Source organism: Physeter macrocephalus, chromosome 1, assembly GCF_002837175.3.
Source record: "Physeter macrocephalus isolate SW-GA chromosome 1, ASM283717v5, whole genome shotgun sequence".
Lineage (NCBI taxonomy): Eukaryota > Metazoa > Chordata > Mammalia > Artiodactyla > Physeteridae > Physeter > Physeter macrocephalus.
Genome location: NC_041214.2, coordinates 14,783,221 through 14,803,257, shown reverse-complemented (window position 1 = coordinate 14,803,257; position 20,037 = coordinate 14,783,221). Strand labels below are relative to the sequence as shown.

At 44.4% G+C, this 20,037-nt stretch overlaps 1 protein-coding gene and 1 long non-coding RNA gene across 2 annotated transcripts in view; one reads left to right on the top strand and one right to left on the bottom strand.

The window, feature by feature from the left end:
- The window catches only part of ARHGEF26 (Rho guanine nucleotide exchange factor 26), a 143,692-nt gene that overhangs the window by 107,508 nt on the left and 16,147 nt on the right, over positions 1-20,037 (top strand). Inside the window, exon 12 of the mRNA XM_024131870.3 lies at positions 8,850-9,059. Within this exon, the coding sequence (XP_023987638.1) occupies positions 8,850-9,059 (210 nt within the window). The remainder of the gene's footprint in view (positions 1-8,849; positions 9,060-20,037) is intronic.
- Positions 9,663-20,037, bottom strand: part of LOC114486145 (uncharacterized) — a 29,471-nt gene continuing 19,096 nt past the window's right edge. Inside the window, exons 4-7 of the long non-coding RNA XR_008616983.1 lie at positions 18,345-19,659; positions 16,501-17,311; positions 12,577-15,466; positions 9,663-10,594 (exon numbers count right to left, since the gene is read on the bottom strand). This is a non-coding gene — a long non-coding RNA (uncharacterized lncRNA). The remainder of the gene's footprint in view (positions 10,595-12,576; positions 15,467-16,500; positions 17,312-18,344; positions 19,660-20,037) is intronic.

Below are 20,037 nucleotides of genomic sequence, written 5' to 3'. Positions count from 1 at the left end.
GAACCCGGTTCCCCTGCATCGGCAGGCGGACGCGCAACCACTGCGCCACCAGGGAAGCCCCACTACTCAATTTTTAAGTAAGCAAAAATTTGAAGAGACATTTCAGCAAAGAAGATCTCCAAATGGCTTTGTATATGAAAAGATGCTCAGCATCACTAGTCGTTAGGGAAATGCAGGTTAAAACCAAATTTAGATACCACTTCACAGCCACTAGGATGACTATAATAAAGACAAAGATAGTGTTGGTGAGGATGTAGAGAAACTGGAGCCCTCATACGCTGCTGGTGAGAATGTATTTCAAATGATAACAGCCACTTTGGAAAGCGGTCTGGCAGTTTCTTAAAAAGTTAAGCAGTTTACCATGTGACCCAGCAATCCCATGCAATGTTCCATCCTAAGAGAAATCTGTTCACAAAGGCTTGTAGGTTAATGGTCATAACATGGATGTGGCATGTTTGTTAGTCTTCAGAATTATTTTGAGGAGCTGAGCAAATAAGTCTGTTTGAAATCAGTTTTGGGGTAAATATGCCTTGTTTTGCTGGTCGGAGCCCCTGCCAAATTTATGAGTTTCTTGACGCAGGTATTTAGCTCTAATTATGCTTAGTCCGCTCACTCATTTGCAAAGCACCTATTATTCTTAGGCTTTTAACAAAATGCCAGCCAATTTAAAGGCATGATGTTCTGCAGGAAGATTTGAAATCATAGCTAATAACATTTCCTGACTGTAAGCCAGGCATGATTGTAAAAGCTCTACATGCAAAAAGATAATAAATGTGTTATCTCATTTAATTCTTCCAGCAATCCTAAGAGATGGGTATTGTTATCCCCAGGTTACATATGAGAAAACACAGAGAGGATCAGTAACTTGCTCAAGATCACAAGGCCAGTGAGTGAGTGATGGAATTTGGGATTCTTACCAGACATTCTCAATCAAGTCTGTACTCTTACCTGTTATACTGTACTTTATTACTTGAGTACATTGTACATAAATTGTATATTAGTCTACTAAAAATTTGTTTATTTCTAAAACCGAGATTTAAAATTGAAATCAACTTCAGTCATGTGAAAACAGTGTTTTAACCTCTTAACTCAAAGTAAATTTCAGCATCATCCAATCTCCTCCATCCTAGAAATGTTTAACTAGGGTATTCTTATTCCAGTTAAGCACAAGATCAAGTGTAGGGATTTAGCAGTCATGTTTTCAGAAGGGGGAAGAGAAACAAGTTGAAATCTGCAGAGGAAGAATTCTTGTACGTGTTTTGAAGAGAAATGGGAAGAATCTCTTTGATTTTATAAAACCCCACGGACTTTTGTGAATCTGCACATGGGGAAAACGTTATAAATCCCTGAGAGAACAGCAAGAGGGCCTAGGAGAGGATCTTAGAGAATGGCCATAAAAAAGGATGACTTAGAACTGTTGCAGAAGGCATTAGAAGGGGAAGATAGAGTCTCAGGATGTCACAGGCGCTCAGCCGTGTCAAGTTCTGTAGATGAAGAGTGGTGACATCCGCTCACTGGATTTGGTAGGGTGTTGGGCCGCCATGGCTTTGGAGAGCAGTTTCGCTGGCATGTGGGCAGGGAACGCAGGCAGCTGCTAGCTCAGGAGACGTTTGTCTTTTGACGAGCAGATCCAAGTAAAGATTTTTTGCAGCACTGGGAAACTGTGTGAATGTTTTAAACAAAGCCTATGGAAAAGGAGCTACCGACTAGGTGAAAAATAAATGTTACTTTTGACGATAGAGCCAGAAAACCATTGTGATTTGTCTTGGATAATCCTTACAAGCATCTTTTCTTGTAAATTTAACTCTTTTACAAAAGGAAGAATTGGAAGTTCTCCTTCCAATCTGTCAGATTTTGGCTCTGAAAGAAAGTTCCAGAACAACGCAAGGTGGAAGGTGAGACAACTCACAGGTAAGGCTGACTTGAGCAGGAGGGTAGGAAAGCTGGTCGTTATAGTCTAACCCTTCTTCTCGTTTTCCCCATCTCCATCTTTGCTTTCATAGTCCTGGTTCCATCTTGGTCATCTAGCCTATTTCTCATTCCTGGTCATCCTTATTAACGTAAGATGTTTGCTCATAAGGGGTAAGGTGGGAACTCTTCCTATGGTATTTGCGTGTGTAAAAGCAACCCCCTGGTCACAAGGCCCCACAGAAAGACCTGTTCCATCACTGCCTCTTTTTCATGACTGTTATGTACCCAGAGCTTGGACCCAAGGAAGTACCCTGGTTTAGGGAGTGAGATTAGGAGCCAGCTTTTAAAAATTTTTCAGATGTTTCTCCAGATGTCCCAATATTATTTGTTGACTAAACCATCAATATTCCACAGATTTGAAATGTCACTTATATCATGTAGTAAATTCTCAGATGTATTTGGGGTCAATTTGTGAAGCCACTGTTCTGTTTTCACTAGTCCATCTGTCAGCTAGTACCTATCAGTCTCAGTCTTTGAATTACTGTAGCTTTAAAATATGTTTTTAATATATCATATGGCTAGCTCACTCTCATTTTCTTTCACAGTCTGACTGTTCTTACATGTTTCTTTTTCTGTATGTTTTAGAATCAGCTTGACTATTCCCCACCCTTGCTGCCCCCCAAAATCCTGAGATTTTTTTCAGTGAGATGGTGGTAAAATTATATATTAATTTAGGAAGAATTGATACCTCTTTAATATCAAACTTTTCTATCCATTCAGGCCTTCTTCTAAAGTATTTGAAAGCAGTCTTCATATAGGAGAAACGTGTTAAGTTTAATACTAAATATTTTGTGGGTTTTGTGTCTATTATAAAAAGGATCACTTCTTCCATTATATGTTCTGAGTGTTATTCATTCATATATGGAAAATACATTTATTTATTCGTTTGTTTATTTATTTAGCTAGCTGCCCTGGGTCTTAGTTGCGGCCTGCGGGATCTTCGTTGTGGCCTGCGGGATCTTTTTGTTGTTGTTGTTTTGGCATACGGGATCTAGGATCTAGTTCCCCGACCAGGGATCGAACCCAAGCCCCCTGCATTGGGAGCGTAGAGTCTTAGCCACTGGACCACCGGGGAAGTCTCAGAAAAGCCTTTTTCTTTTTAACCCAGCCACTTGAGTGAATTCACTCTTACCTTATAATATATTTTCAGTCAGTGATGTTATACGCAAATAATCAGTTGTTTATAGCGCCAAAAAAATTCCGTTGCCCAAGAGTCCCTTCTCCTATACCCTCAGGCATCCACAGACACGTGGAATGATGATAGTCTTCACATCTATGCATTTATTTTTAAAATTTTTTTTACCTTGAATTGCAAAATATTTCAAACATACAGAAAATTATCGAACACTAACATGCCTATCATCCATGTTTAACAGATATAAATTTTTTGCTGTATCACTGTCAGATCTCTTCTTTTTAAACAAAAGCCCTGATATAATACTGCAGGTATACCTAAAGCCTCTTCATCATCGTCCCTTCTTCCTCCCCCTCCTTTCCAGAGTAAGTCCTGAGTGGAGCTGGGTGCCTGTCACCCTGCACTCACTACTGAGTATGTACATACGCAGCTTTGGTATTCTAAAAATGTATGTATGTTGTAGGCAGTTGTAAATGCTGTCCTGATTTAAAAGTAATAAATATATGCCCAGTATGAAAAATTCCCACCTTTATAGAAATCTGTGGGAGAGAAAGTTCAAAGTGCTCTGTAATAATCACTTGAAGAAATCCACTGTTGGGACTTCCCTGGTGGCACAGTTAAGAATCTTCCCTGCCTGGGTTCCAGCCCTGGTCCAGGAAGATCCCACATGCCGCGGAGCAGCTGAGCCCGTGCGCCACAACTACTGAGCCTGCACTCTAGAGCCCGCAAGCGACAACTACTGAGCCCACGTGCCACAACTACTGAAGCCCGCGCGCCTAGAGCCCATGCTTTGCAACAAGGGAAGCCATCACAATGAGAAGCCCGCGCACCGCAACAAAGAGCAGCCCCCGCTCGCTGCAACTAGAGACGAAGTCTGCACACAGCAACGAAGACCCAGAGCAGCCAAAAATAAACAAATACATTAATTAATTAAAAAAAAAAAAGAAATCCACTATTCACAGAAAGGTGTGTCAGTTTTCAGCCCATGCTGTTAGGTAGCATGTAGTAGAACCAAACACTATCGAGCTGCTTAACAAAAGAATGCCTTCCGAGGGAAGAATAATTGAGGTACTTATTTACCACCATATCCTGTTCTCTACTGATAGTTTTTTATCTTGTTAAGAAAAGAAAGGAATCTCAACAAAGGTTACTAGGACTTGAAGTGGGTTTCGACAGGAAGACCCATCATTGTTTATGCCACAGAGCAACAGGCTTGTGTAGATTTGATTGCTGTGGCCTGATAGGAGCCTCTGCTTGCACAAAGCTGCCGCTTGTTTCATGAGCAGCTGGTAAACTTGGAGCCCGTCTAAGACAATCAGAGGAAGTCTACATATAAACTTCTCCGTGCGAGGAAAGGTGGTTTTTCCATTTGCCTTTTTCTGAGCAGTTTAACTTCCTAATTGCATGATCCAGATTGTTTCGGAGACTCTGTAAACCGTATGTTTGTTAAATGGAAGAAACAAACATGGGGAAGTCTGATTAGCATCAACTTCCCTAGGAAAGGAGCATCTTTCCCAGCCCAGCTGAGCTGGCTTTGTACTTACTGGACCCAGTAGGTGGGTCGGCAGAGGGGGAAGTGGGGCTGTCAATGGCTGCGTCTGACTGTGGCTTCGTTCGTCTTCCTTCTGCTGAAGCCCGTAGTTTAACAGTTATCCTTCTGTATTAGCATGAGAGAGACAGTAGGTGCTGGCTGACATGAGGAGAATGAATTTCACTCAGCATTTAGCAGATTTAGAGAGGGGAAAATATTATCCGGAACCTTTATGAGATTAAGTGTGTGAGCGTGTCTGTGTGTGGGAGAGCACAAACGCTAGCAAGTTTTTATTCCATTGGGTTTGAATAATAGCTGACAAGGATGAATCATCAACTTACTTGACTACTGTTAAATCACGTTTTTTATATTAAATTCCTTAAAGGAGTAGTGAAGAAGTTGTGGACATTATGTATCACACAATAAAGATGTTTGCAGGTCTAGAAGAAATAATGATATTGGGTGACTGCTATTGAATCAGTTAAAAAAAAAAAGCAAACTTGTTTCCTGCATCCTATTTTGGATACAGAAGGCAAAACAGTGGGAAAGTTCTGTGTCCAGGTACATTCAGTGACCCAGATGTGCAGGTGTGTAGACACGGATACCTTGAGGTGAACTCATGTAGCTCTAAATAAAGTGGCTGCTCTTTATCATCCCAGCTGGACACCTGAGAGAACCACAGGTATAAACTGGATCAGACGGTCACCCTAGGTCTTAATGGCATTGTAGTTGTCATGGCTTAAGAGAACAATTGAAAAAACATTCTATTAACTTGTCTACTTCTTCTGTCTCTAATTACCCCCCGAAGACAAAGATTCAACACATCGATGAAACAACAGTAGCTGGAATTGTTTGTATTTAGGCAAACACTGGGAGAAATATGAACTCTGAAAATTAAGAGGGAAAAAAAGACTTAACTAGTTTTTTCATATTTGTTTACATTAGTTTCCTGTGAGCTCTTTGTCTTGAATTCTTCTGAGGACTACCTAGTAAGTAAAGCCACTTTATGCTGAAGGCTTTTTGGAACTTGAGTCATCTTGAATGATGGCTTTATAGCATGTAGATTTCTTTGGGAATACAAAGAATACCTTTGCAACGTCATTATTTAGGGCACTGCCTACATATCCCATGTGCGCAACATTAAGGAGCTTGGATTTCTCTGTCTGAAGCAGAATTATTTTTAACTGGAAATGGGCGTCTTTAACTAAAAGGTCATCTTCTTAAACTTGTGAGTTGGACCAAAAGAGTAACTCAGAGGTGCAGAGAGAGGACAGTAACAAGCAAGTCCTTGTTCATCTTGTTTTTTTCTCTTGTTCTTGATGTTGTTGTTGAGGTTTTGCTTTTGTCTTTATTTTTTCCATTTTGGTCTTATCCTGAGTCCTGGGTTTTACTACATCTGTGTCTGAGCTATCTAGACAGTATTATAAGCTTTACCTGCTGTATGGTCAGGCCACTCAAGATGGCTGTTCTCTTGTTCTCTGTACATGCCCTGCTGGAGCAGTGCCACCTACACCTTACTCACAGGAACGTGCTTGCCCCCCCCACCCCGCCGCCCCGCCGCCCCAGCTAGTGATTGTTCTAATCATGAGGCCAGAATGATTCCACCTGCTAGTTTATTAAAGAGAAACATCTACCCTCGTGATGGTCATTAACCTGAGGGGCTGTGAGTGATGTGCCCCAGCTGCTGGTCTCCCTGGTAACTGATAAGCCCCCCCTGGCGTCACTTCCCCCTATAAACGGTAGCCTCCCTCTCCCCCGCCCCGAGCAGTGAAGACTGCTGCCCTGTCCCGCCTGCTGTCTGCAGCACAGGGCGCAGATGTCTCGGATGTGTGAGATCCCCTCTCCAATAAACCACTGATGTCTCTGTCGCTGTTTCCGCGCTCTTTCTTCGGTCTCGAGGCTGGGCAGCTACGAGGCTTGTAGGCCTGCGGGGTGCAGCCTGACACCAGTTTTGCCCAAAATCGACTGCTTTGTTTCTGGTAAACACGGTCTTTTAAAAGTATAACGTTGATTGTTTGTAAAGTGTATTACCCTGCTTCCTCCTTTTATAAAAATTATGTGACCTTGGATAAGCCTCACTTTGATATGAGAAATATTTTATATATTCTGAGTATGGTTGTGCTGGTCCGTCGGCAGTCTCGGGGGGAGCTTTGGAGGTGATCTTGCCATGTGAACTTTCAGTTAATACAGGTGATTACCCTAGCAACAAACAGACTTGATCAAAAGGCAGTATTTTGCTCTTATAGATGATATAACTGTGTTTGCCAGTTTCGGAGGGGGAAGAATCTATCAAACTAAATTTTAAAAATGATTATAAAGTTTTTAAAGGAGAGTTGCAGAGAGTGGTTGACAGGCAGATGCCCGTCACCAAGTGAAAAACTTTCTAAGAAATCTTGAACAAAATGGGCTACTCTGAAATGCCTAGTATAGATAGGCGCAAGGAATTTTTTGATCTCTTAGCTCTCCTGAGTTCATACATTTGCATTTATTATTAAGTAAGGTAATTATCCAATATGGTTCCTAGAATTCATTACAATGTATTGCACGGTCATCCATTTACTCAGCAGCTATTATTGAGCTCTGCCGTGTTCAACTGAGAGTACAGATAGAGAATAGAGGGGAGGTGTATGTAACCCGAGTTGGGATTTGCCGAGGAAATGAGTGTGTATGCAAGGAGTGATTGTAAGTGGGTATCAAGAAATTCAAGCTGGATAAGTGAATAAGCATGAATGAGAGGACATGAAGGGTTTAAGGATGGAGGGAAAGGTGGTGGAGTGAGTGGGCTGTAGGAATGGTGGGTTACAATTGTTGAGGTTGAGGATTAGAAGAGGTGAGCCAGAGAGATGGGCGGGGCTGGTTGGACAGAGGTGTTTGACGTTGGGATTGCGGAGAGGTTGCAGTTGGTGGTAGTGACAGGGTTGATTGTTGAAGGGGAAGTCAAGGAACTGAGAGGCTGGGGTGATGGAAGGATTGCCACATGGAAATTCAAGAAAGTAGTGTTGGAGAGGGACAGTGAGCCAGCCACTAAACGCATGAGTGAGGATGAGGCACGGTCCAGGGGCCTGGAGATGCCTGTGATGATGAGATAGAGACCGATGGCATGAACAGCAAAGCTGGGGGCCTTCTGGGAGGAGGAAGCGATCCTTGTCTAGCAGTAATGAGACTCAAGCAGGCAGACAGCCTTCAGAGGAGGCTGTGCTCTCTAGAAGAGCCAAGGCGAGAAGGTAAGGGGAGAGTTCAGAGAAGAGGCTGAGGATTTAGAAGATTTTGCTGGATTCCCTAAATGAGGTGCATTTCCAGAGGATGCAGTGGAATGCTTCGGCCGAGGGGCTTAGGGAGGTGAGGCCCGATTAGGCACGTTCACAGCACTGTGCAGGTGAGAGTGCATTCAGGGGAATGAAGTACACCAGGAGGTCTTGGGCATAAGCAGGGATAGAGGGCGTGGCAGGATCTGTCCTGGTGGTTTCTGAACGGGTGGTGAGGCCATGCATGTGGGAGAGAAGGATGGGTTGGGCGTCTTGCCAGAAGCAAGCAGACCTCTGGGGCTGTTCTCCCCTCCTGTGCCTGGTGGTCTGGAGGCTGCGAGTGCAGCTTCGCTACCCAGAGTGTGAGTAGGTTTGAGACGACCTCTATCCTGCGGATGGGGGTAAGGCTGGGGAAGTGTAGCTGTTCAGGCCTTACCATGATGCGTGCGTGTCTCACTTGTTGCAAGGAAATGCCAGGAAAATGTAAAATAAAACCTAGAGGGGTTAATAATTGTTTGTTTTTTTTTTTTTCATTTTTATTGGAGTAGAGTTGATTTATAATGTTGTGTTAGTTTCAGATGTACAGCAAAGGGAATCGGTTACACATGTACCTATATCCACTCTTTTTTTAGATTCTTTTCTCATATAGGCCATTACAGAAAATTGAGTGGAGTCCCCTGTGCTATACAGTAGGTGCTAATAATTGTTTCTCATATTGCTTTTCTATGTAAGATACAATTTAGTATACTACAGAAAAATAGTAATTCACAGGTTTAATTTTGGAGGGTTATATGGACTCGTAATCAGTAGATAAATTGAGTCCAATTCCTAGTTTAAAATAAGTCATTCTCTCCCTGTCCTCCTTCCCTCCCCTGCCACCTTCCCCCAAAATGTGATTTGAAAACCGATAATGTCACAGTCTCGTCCACTGAATTTCTGATATGTTCTTTTTCCCTCTTCCTTACAGTGAAGAAAGTTACAATGTCAATGACTATTCCTTAAGAGATCAGCTGCTGGTGGAGTCCTGTGACAGTGAAGAGCTTAATTCTTCTCCAGGGAAGAACAGTTCCACGGTGCTTTATTCCAGACAGAACTCTGCTAGTCACCTCTTCACGCTGACAGTCCTTAGTAACCACGTGAACGAGAAAGTGGAGATGCTGCTGGGAGCTGAGACTCAGTAAGTATGTGCGAGGAGCGGGTTTCAGAATATCTGCGGTCCGTCTTCCCTACCTGATTACCCTTGGTTCACAGACTCCCTAAAAACAGTGAACTCTCCCCACTATTTATTTTTTTTATTGATTACCTGTTATGCACCAAGCATAGGTCTGGGTGCTTTATACAGATGCTCGTCTGTGATCTTCTCAGTGTCCTGAGAGATGGATATTGATATTTTCATCCCCATGACTCCTGATGGATGTGTTGTGCTTTAGGTGGTGTGCTTTTATATTTACAGAGTGTTTTAAAAATCATTTTATTTTAATCATTGATAAAATTATCACCCAGGAGCCCTAGGAATATGACCTAACTGGTAGTTTGATCCTAGGCCCTGAGTTTTCTTAGCTACTGAAATTGAAGTCATTTTGTATCAACTACCTTCGACCAGGCAGCAGAAAGACCAGTGATTTCTGTCCAAAGAGATAACTCAGTTTGGGGAAATATGTTTGTTGCAGGAAGGGGAACCCCTTCCAGAGCCTGAGAAAATGCGTTCTTGTCTAACACTTGGAAATGAATTGTCTGAGGAGACATACGTACTGACAAAGCAAAAGACTTTATTGGGAAGGGGTGCCTGGGCGGAGAACAGCAGGGTGAGGGAACCCAGGAGGACTGCTCTGCCATGTGGCTCTCGGTCTCAGGTTTTATGGTAATGGGGTTAGTTTCTGGGTTGTCTCTGACCAATCGTCTTGCTTGTTGCCCGTATCTGATCTGACTCAGGGTCCTCCCCGGTGGTTCTCGCATCTCTCAGCCAAGATGGATTCTAGCATGACCGTTTCTGGGAGGTTGGCGCCCACTATGGGCTGGCATCTCCTCCCGCCTTTCGGCCCCTCCCGAATTCTCCTGGTTACTTTTCCACGGCAGCCCCATGTCCCTATCAGGACCTCCTGTTGTGAGACACCTCATGCAAGTGGTTATCGTCGTGCCTGGCCAAGGAGGGCAGTTTCGATCAACGGTTCCCTAACATGTGGACGGTCCCTCTTTCCCATCCAGAGTTTATGCAGAGGCAGAAGCCATCCTGTTTGTGCCTGCAGTCTCACCAGCAGTTAGTAGGCAGCCCATCCTCACAGGATGAAGGGAACGGGGTTGGGGGGGCTTAATTGTCAAGTCCCCCCGGGCTGCTACTGAACCAGACTCGGGTCTGCTCGCCCGTGCACAGTAACGCCGATCTACTGACACCAGGGTGTGGTGAAGGAAAGTGCGGCGTTTATTGTAAAGGCACCAATACAAGGAGGATGGGTGACTCGCACTCTAAAAACCCCCACGTCCCCGAAGGAAAGGCCACAGGAGGGAGGGGGTCGCGGGGGATGTGATCAGCTCGTGCACAATTCTCTGAGGGGTCGGTGTTGAGCTAACAGGGTGGTTGACATCATGAATCCTTAGGTGCCAGTGGGTCTGGGGGCTCATGATCATCAAGTAGTTAAGTTCTTCCATTTGGTGGTGGTTTTAGCATCTGTAAAACAACTCAGGAAATGCGCATCAGATACCGTTACCTAGGTACTTCAGAGAGGAGCAAAAACAGAGGGTTTTGGCGGGGTCGGGGTGATGTCTGTCTTGGGAAGGCCCTGTAGGGTCCTGTTTGGTTACATTGCGATTTTGTCCATTTAGAGATAGCTGACCAATTTGTTTGGAAACTGGAAACCTCCTCTTAGAACAATCATCACAGGCAGGTATTGTGTTGGGTCAGAGGGTGGAACAGTGGAGGGAAAGGAGAAGTTCCCTAATTCTTGGTCCTCTGGGGTTCCTACACCGTCTCCCACTTGGCTCCTACATGGTGTGATTAAAATGGACCAGCAGCTCTTGAATAACAACCCTAAGACTGTAACAGAATCTTAGCGAAAGCCAACCCAAAGAGATAATCTCCACTTTTTAAGAGTATTTTAACAGGGTCCCTGGATTGTTAGAGAGATATAAGAAAAGAAAAAGAAGGAAAAAAGCCATCCACATAAAAAGGCTAAATGCTCATTTCATGGTTTTTGGCACTAGAAGTAACTTTTCCAAGGGTGAAGCAAACCAAGAGGGGGCAGGGTGATAGAAAGCTATTTGAGATTTAAAAACAGCCGAAAGAAAGAGAGTATTCCAAATTTGCTCAAGAGCTAACAGAGGGAATGAATAAGAAAAGGAGCGTCATCCTCTGTGTTTGTTTATAAAACAAAGAAATACCTCTTCCTAAGGTCCCAGAATTCTTCCAGGAAACTGCTGGAAAGCCCTGCTGCATTCCAAGGCTGCTCCTCTGTGTTTTCCCCTCTGGGGAGGGCACCTCCGGTGGGTGCAGTGCTTGCTGGTCTGTGCAGGTGACCAGCAGGAGACACACCCAAGACCAGGGCTGAGGAAGGCATTTCTTTGACTCTAAAAATGATTAAACCCCTTGGCCTGTGAAGACAGACCTAGACCTCTTCTGTTTGGGGAAGCCTCTCGTAAAAAAGAGAATTTAGTATGTCTGACCTTTGGATCTTAAAGGACTTTGAGGATGAAAAAGTCTTAAACACTTTGGAGATTACTGCTTGTTATAAAGAATTCTCAGAAATGAAGATTTTATTTTGTCTTTTTTAGTAAGGGAGAAAGTGTTGTTGGTTTCGCTTTACGTTTTCCTTTGCTCTGTGTTTATAAGGATTGTTTGCTCTTTATCAGCAGAGCTTTTCCTGTCTCATTCATAATTTATGTAATCTCTACTGCTGGTTTCTGCGATTATCCCAAGAGAGTAGGCCGTAAACCATCGGCATGTCCAGTTTTTACACCAAGGCTAGATCCTTTCCTGGGACGTTCTGTAGTCTTTGTTCCACCCTCTTGCCTTTTGATCTTGCCATGGACTGAATGGATGTTCATTTCCTCAATGAGTAATGTTCTCAGAATATCTAGTTATGTCACCCGTAAACCCATGGGTATGACTCATATTTGTAGTTCTTCAATTAATAGCAAGAGAACATTCCAGAAGGGGCAGAGGGGCGGCTGTCTCCTTGGGTACGGAAGGAGTGACTCCCTCACTCCCTTCCCCCACCAACTCAATTACAGTTAAAGTAAATAACTGGACAAATACTTTTAAACCTACAAGGCATAAAGTATCATTGGTGCTGAAGGAAAATACATGACAGCCAGGATGCACTTTCCTTAAAAGAAAACACAACAAAACCAAAAAAAAAACCCAATCAGCTTTTCAAAGTCTAGCGAGTCGTTACATGCTGTATTTGGAAATGTGCAGGCCAGCTCTGGGTTACCTGGTTTTGAGCAGTCAAGAGTTTCGGCCTGTGTAGAATGTTTTCTTTGCTTCTAAGATTTGCCAAATGTATAGGTGAGTATGTTTTTTAACTTTTCTGTCTTTTATGTTATACATGGTTAAAATGGTCCATTAGCAATCTAGTTGAGAAGGTTTTCACCACCACCCAGGCCTTGAGTAATTGCAGAATTTCAGACCAGTCGATTACATTCTTTGGCTACTTACTCTTTGGTTTGAAAAAGAATAGGATTTGTACCTAAATATTTACCTTCTTTGCAAAACTGTTCTTAGTAGAGGCACCTGGGGTTATACGGAGGAATGTGAAATCAAGGACGGTTCAACTATTATAAGGCAGTGAAGCTGTGGAAGAACAGATCAATAGCTTTGATTACATAAAGAATGCAGACAAGCTCACCCAAAGGAAATGGGGCAAACGCTTAGTGAGCATCTGGGATGTGCCAGGCACAGGGCCAGCTAGAGAGCATGAAGGGAGCCTTGGGTGTTTCTAGAGAAGGATGGTGCTTCAGAACTGAAGCATATAAGTAAGATAGGTGACTGTACATCTCGGTTTCTTTGATCAGTGTTATGTCTGTTGTTCTGGCAAAATTAAGAATAGCACCCTCTTTGACTTTCCAGAGTGTCTCTAGACGATAAACTATGTTGTGACCCTAATTATAGGTCTGTAGTCCCAAGTCCCTCAGTTTTCTCCCAGATGTAAGATGAGACTCAAAAAGGTGAAGTGATTTGCCTAAAGTCACACAGGAGGTGAGTTACTGCCAAAATGGGACTAGACCTTGACCTTCCTGAATCTGATATTCTTTCTAATAACAAATTTTAAGCTTCTGAGAAGCTGCCATCTCGGAGACTATTCCACCCCCATCTTGCTGCTCAGCTTGGCCTCGTTCTGGCTCTGGAAGGGAAACTCCAGGAAGCTAGTTGCTATTAAATGTGAAAAACTACTAAAATGTGACTTTTTAAGTTCATAGACTTAAAATGAAAAAGTTTGTGGTAAATTTAAGGCATCATATGGTTTGAAATAGTTTATAATAAAATGCTGCATAGATGTTGCATCCCTCAAATTATCTTCCATTTAAACTTCCTTTTTTGTTCCTTTGCCTATGTTTTTCCTACTTCCTGGAATGCCCTTCTCAGACCTCCTCGAATTACCAAATATCTTACTTCTCAGGGCTCACGCCAAGTGCCAAGTCTTTCCTCTACAAGGAAGCCCCTCAGCACTGCTCCCGGTGATCTTGTCCCCGAGAATTCCAGGTGCTTGCTGTGTGTGCCCCTCTCGTTCGTTCATTTTTCTCCTCCTGTTTTCTGTCTTGCCTACCCTCTGCTGTACTACTCCTGGCCCCCAACCCACCCCTAAGTCTCCCCTTCCCCTTTCAGCTGCATTTCTCAAGAGAGCAGCTTTCATTTCTCCCTGTTTACTCAGTGAACTTTTATTGTGCACCTGCATCCTTTCAGGTGCTATTCTAAGTGCTGGGATGTAGCAGTGAACAGTGCAGAGACCAGATCCCTGCCCTCTGGGGGCTTCTGTTCCACTGAAGAACCTATGCCTCTGTGCCTCCTGCCCTCAAGGAGGTGACTTTGGTGGCACTGAACTTTTGCCAGTCTGCCTGGGCGGATGGCCTACAGTGAACTGGGATGGTGGGAAAGCATTTCTTCATCCAATGTAAAAAATAAATAAGTGCAGTGGAAACAGTAAAGCCAGGAATGTATTCCGGAGTGTTAAGTGCTGGGATGGGGATCTGTCCTCTAAATTAGATGGCAGAGGAAGACTTCTCCAGGTGACATTTGGGACTGAGCCCTGAGTGCCTGGAAGGAATCCATCCATGGGAAAATGCAGGGCCAGAACGGTCCAGGCAGAGGGCACAGCAAGTGCCAAACTCCTAGGGAAACAAGTTCGAGGCCATCAAACTTGGCTTGAACGTAGTGAAATTGGCTAGATCAGAATAAGCCAGGGAGAGAGTGGGTGGTTGAGAGGCTGGTGGAGCCCAGAGCATTTTATTTATTTATTTATTTATTTTTAATTTTTAAATATATTTATTTATTTTTATAAATTTATTTATTTTTTGTCTGCGTTGGGTCTTCGTTGCTGTGCGAGGACTTTCTCTAGCTGCGGCGAGCGGGGGCCACTCTTCATCGCGGTGCGCGGGCCTCTCACTGTCGCGGCCTCTCTTGTTGCGGAGCACAGGCTCCAGACGCGCAGGCTCAGTAGTTGTGGTGCACGGGCTTAGTTGCTCTGCCGCATGTGGGATCTTCCCAGACCAGGGCTCGAACCCGTGTCCCCTGCACTGGCAGGCGGATTCTTAACCACTGCGCCACCAGGGAAGCCCTACAGAGCATTTTAGAGCAGAGTTATTCCAGTGTGGTCTGTGGGCTGCCAGTCCTCAAACTGCTACTGGCCCGGCTTGAGGGAAGCAGTCAAAAACTTACAGCAGTTTGACATTTCTGCAGCATCAAAGCATGTGATAATTTTATCAGTAACTCATTTTTATTGTATTTGAGAACACCTGGTCCACAATGAACTGGAGCAGAGGTGGGCGTTGGGGGTGGTGAAGAACAGTTCTTCACCCCAGATATCTTGAGAAGCACTGGTTCAGAGCCTCCTAGGCTGAAATGGGGTGCTCCATGGAAGACTGGTGTGGTCACAGGAGTTTCAGTGGGGAGAGCAGTTAGGGTCCTGTTGCATTAGTCCAGGGGAGTCTTTTAATGATTTTTTTAAAACTTATTTATTTATTTTTGGCTGCATTGGGTCTTCGTTGCGGTGCACGGGCTTCTCATCGTGGTAGCTTCTCTTGTTGCAGAGCACGGGCTCTAGAGCACAGGCTCAGTAGTTGTGGTGCACGGGCTCAGTAGCTGTGGCTCATGGGCTCAGTAGTTGTGGCTTGCGGGCTCTAGAGCGCAGGCTCAGTAGTTGTGGTGCACGGGCCCAGCCGCTCCGCGGCATGTGGGATCTTCCCGGACCAGGGCTCGAACCTGTGTCCCTTGCATTGGAAGGTGGATTCTCAACCACTGCGCCACCAGGGAAGTCCCAGTCCAGGGGAGTCTTGATGTTGGGATGGACTGTGGTCTGTGCGAGGAGATGGAAACCTAACATTGTGGAGGTGGAGACAACAGGACCAACTGAAGGACAGGATGAGTTGGGGTGGCTGTGAGTGAAAGAGAGGAATCGATGATGCTTTGGGTTTTTGGCTTGAGCAGCTGACCCCCTATATTGAGTTACTCCTTGACTCTCTTCAGTATGGTGTCTTCCTCTGCCACCCAGTTGAGGGCGCTCCATCAGAAGATGAGCAGTGGCTTCCTAGGTACCACACCCAGCAGTCCGGCCTTCCGCTTTCTTTACCTCTAATATCATTTAATTTTGTGAGCTGCCCAGCTCTCTGATGCTGACCCCCTTTTTGAGATGTTCTCAAGCTGTTATCTGTGTGCTCTTAGTTTTTCTCCCACATGTAACCTTTCCCCTTCACTTCCCCTTCAGAAATGCAGCCTGTCTGGAACCAGTCATCACCAGTACGCTCTGCTTTCCCTGACACACACATTTCTGTAAATGGTACCTTTGACACCATTTCGTGTTACCCAGTCTGGAGACTTGGTGTCATTTCTGATGCTTCTAGATCTGAACAGATCCATCCTGGACTGCTTCTCCCTGTATGAAACGCTGTTGCATCTTCCCACGTTTCCATCCCACTACCTCCTCCCCAGGGCAACCCATACATCCTTTATCTTTTGAACCACCCTAAAAGCCGCCTAACCATTCTTCTCTCCAATCAGTTCTTCACGGTTTTATTACTAATCCCCATACTCAGCTTCAGTTTTGTCCTTTTCTCACTTTGTATGTAGCAGGTTCCCAGTAAATATTTTTTGGAATTGCCCTACAATTAATAAAATTCGCTTTTCTATATCCAAGGCAAGGTAGGCTAGTAGCAGCATAGAGGAGAAATACTGCTCCTCTATCAGTCTCTATTCACTGGGGTTTTTGTTTGTTTGTTTTGTTTTGTGCTGCTAGAGCAAGTTTTATCTAAATTCCACTTGTTTTTCAACATTTGCTGTCAAGGACGTGGTTAAACTTTTTTTTTAGCATGTACGTCTAAGCCATACTGTGTTATATCTGTTTGCTTGTTAAAGATCTTAAGTCATTGCATTATTAATGAGACAGTGGTTGGTGGAAAATACAGAAGCTTACCCTTGATAAAAGGACAAGGGAGGAATGTTTTACTAATGTCACTTTTCCCTCTGGGCCTTGCAAGAGGAATGTTCAAGGCCGAGAGCCCCCTTTGTCTGCCTTCATTAAAATGAAGCCCAGACAGCTGCAGCTGGCACAGAGCAACGCTGTGGCAAGTGGCGTCCTTGGCTTCCTGTGTCCATAATGGAATTTGGATGGCATTTGGGTCCAGCCTGTGCAGAGATGAGACATAAGGATGTGTTCAGTAATGAACGAAAACTTTCTTCACCCGTTCTATTTAGCTATGAGATATAATCACCTTAAGCTGTAAGCAAAGGCCCTTCTCAAAATTTGTCTCACAAATTGAACCAGACGCCTAACAGTCCTGTCAGCCATTCTGACAACCCATTCCTGGGCCCTCCTGATAAAGGGGCATTGTTTGCAGGCAGTCTTTTGCTCTCTTCCTGCTTCTGTTAATGATTTAATTAACAGGAAGTAAATAGGATGGGATAAAATTGTAAATAGTACGTCTGACATACTCTTCATCCTTTAAGAAAAATCCACATATAGAGATCACAATTTGTATGGAAGAAAATGTATTTATTACAGATTGTAATATTTTTTTCTTCGTTGAATCTGGAATCTATGTCCAGTAATCTTTTACATTTGTACAGTGCCCGTCAAGATACTTAAATCTTTGGTGATTCCTCATCACTGGCCTCCAGTAAAACAGGAGAGCAGGTAATGGTGTGGGTCTTTTTTCCAAGGAAACAGGTAGTTGACCCATTTAAGGTTATACTTCAGGATTCTGGACCAGACTAGGTCTCATGAGCTGTTTGATATGATAAACAGGAAACAGTTGATTTAACTATATAACATGTCATGGAATCTAAATTTCTACAACTCTTAGTGGGCTAGGGGAACTACTTTGCTTTGCTTAGATTCTTTAAATTAATAAGTTGAGCTGGTATCCAGCTTTATAAGGCTTTGTTGCACAGCATTCATTGTCATGGAATCTAAATTTCTTCAACTTGGGCTGGGCTAGGGGAACTACTTTGCTTTGCTTAGATTCTTTAATAAGTTGAGCTGGTATCCAGCTTTATAAGGCTTTGTTGCACAGCATTCATGAGGACCATTTTTGCCCTGTGGGTTTTCTTTAATGGATCTGCTTATTGCACTCATCTCGTTGAACTGAATGTGTGAGAGAATGAACAAAAACAGCAATCTCCATGATCCCAAAGGCCATGGGTACAGGAGTTTCACAAGGAACCATAGGTAAATGTGTAGGCTGTGAAACGGAGCACAAAAGGTATACATCTGGTCAAATGCCATTTTCAAAGGGATAAAGGAAGGTTAAACAGCAGCTGAGGTCTCTTCACTTCTATTGAAAATCCAGGGAGACCCCCCTCCAGTGGTGAAGCCCTTTGTGGGTGTTTGTTCCATTCCGTCTCATTCACAGTCCTACCTCTGTTTCAAACCCTGCTTCCTACTTTCTTAGTGTGGATCTGTGTTTTCTAGCAGATGCCTGGTATTCAATGCGAAGTCCAGCTTGGCTGTATCTTCAACCTTTGTGTAATTAAGTTTAAAGCTACGGTGCTTAATTAATCACATGAGGGACAGGACAAGATTCTGTGACAGCTGACTCCGGAGTGGGGAGCTGTAGGTGCATCATTTCATGCCGTGCATAGAGAAGGGACTGCGCTTCCAGATATTTATGTTGAAAGGGTCTCTTCTCAACTCTCAGATGGGTTTTATTTAGAGGGCGCCACCCCAGCACATCGCACAGTGTGTTGGATTCTGTGTGCGTCTGTCTGCTCCCTCATTGAAGGAAGGCTGTGAAGAGCAAGAGGCTCCATTTTACTCACTTGGCAGCCCCAGCCTGGCACAGCGCTCCTGCAAAGGCAGGGACTTGGTGAATGTTGTTTGAAGGAAGGAGGGGTCAGGAGCGCCTTAGAAGTTGATCTGCCCCAGGTCCCCATCAGCGGCATTGCTGATTCTGGCACTTTGGGCAAAGGGAAATCTCAGTAAGCTGGGTGTGGCATGGATTGTGAATTCGTGTTGATTGTCTCGCCTCGTCCCTGGAGAAAATAGTTGTCTGTGTGTGAGCCTTGGACTTGATATCTAAATTTAATAATGGGTATGTCTAGGCCCGGGGTTTTCTTGTTCTTAAAGTTCCATTTTATGTGGAGTGAGTCTCCTCCCTGCTTCAGAGGTGCAGTGCTTTCTGCCTCGTGATGGGAGGGAGCTCCTTGGCATGGCTCGTGGAAGCCCTGGGTAATGTCGTGCGGTTTTGATGGCATCTCAGAGGGGGTGGGACTGATTCAATTGAAGCCATTTCAAGAAGCGGCTCCTTTCAGCGAGGCAATAAGGACTGTCTTGCTCTGTCCTCTGGAGCCCCTGTGAGGGGCTGCCATGTCGAAGGGATGCCATTAGCATACAGGCAGCATGCTACAGGAGTGAAAGATTTCACCTGGACTTCTAGAAACTGGCTGCAGGGTGAGGCTGCCACTAAAACTGGCCACTCAGATGTCACAGACGGTCTACGGCTGGGAGATCTGACTTGAAGGACTGCAGACAGCAGTTAGGGCCATGTGAAAATGTCATGGTAAGCCAAAGATGAGTCTGACATGTCTGGGTATGGCATGTGGAGACGCAAATGGATCGTTTCGGGTTACTCTTGGCGAACAGCTCTTCCATCCTTAAGATATTGTTTAGCTTTCAATTGCCTTTGTACTTTGGAAATTCTAGTTGAGCCTGAATTTTAAAAATCTTACCCAACAAAGAGATACCAAAGATGTAAGTGTTTGCTTGGGATTATATGAAAGGAGGTTGTGCTTTACTTGTTCCTTATAAAACCACCCTGAAGCCTTCTGTCCTGTATTGGAGAGAGACAAAGTTTTTAAAAGCAAGACAGTGTCATCAGTTTTTACATAAACTGTGCATATTACTACTTGACTCACCAGCTCGATCAGGGCCCAGCCTCATTTTCTTCTTTTAAGTAAGTCTGTCTTTCAGCAGACTGCAGTTTCCACCCTTCCTGCCGTCCCTCGTTACTTTGTGAGCTCCTGCTAGGGAGAACCACCTCTTTGATCCCCGGCTGCCTGGCTTATATTCTGACTCTACCACTTAGCAGTTTTACTGTGAGCAGGCACTTAACACTTCAGACTTCAGCTTCGTCCTCTGAAAAAAATTGGGAATAATAACGGTAATACTTGCAAGACGGTTGTAAAGATTAGACTAGGGCCTCCCTGGTGGCGCAGTGGTTGAGAGTCCGCCTGCCGATGCAGGGGACACGGGTTCGTGCCCCGGTCTGGGAGGAATCCCACGTGCCGCGGAGCGGCTGGGCCCGTGAGCCATGGCCGCTGGGCCTGCGCGTCCGGAGCCTGTGCTCCGCAACGGGAGAGGCCACAACAGTGAGGCCCGCGTACCGGATAAAAAAAAAAGAAAAAAATATTAGACTAGATGGTACTTGCAAAATACAAAAAAGCACAGTACCTGGCATATATGTGATCCCCTGTGCTATTTAGAACAAGATCCAATTACTGTCTTTGGGGAGTT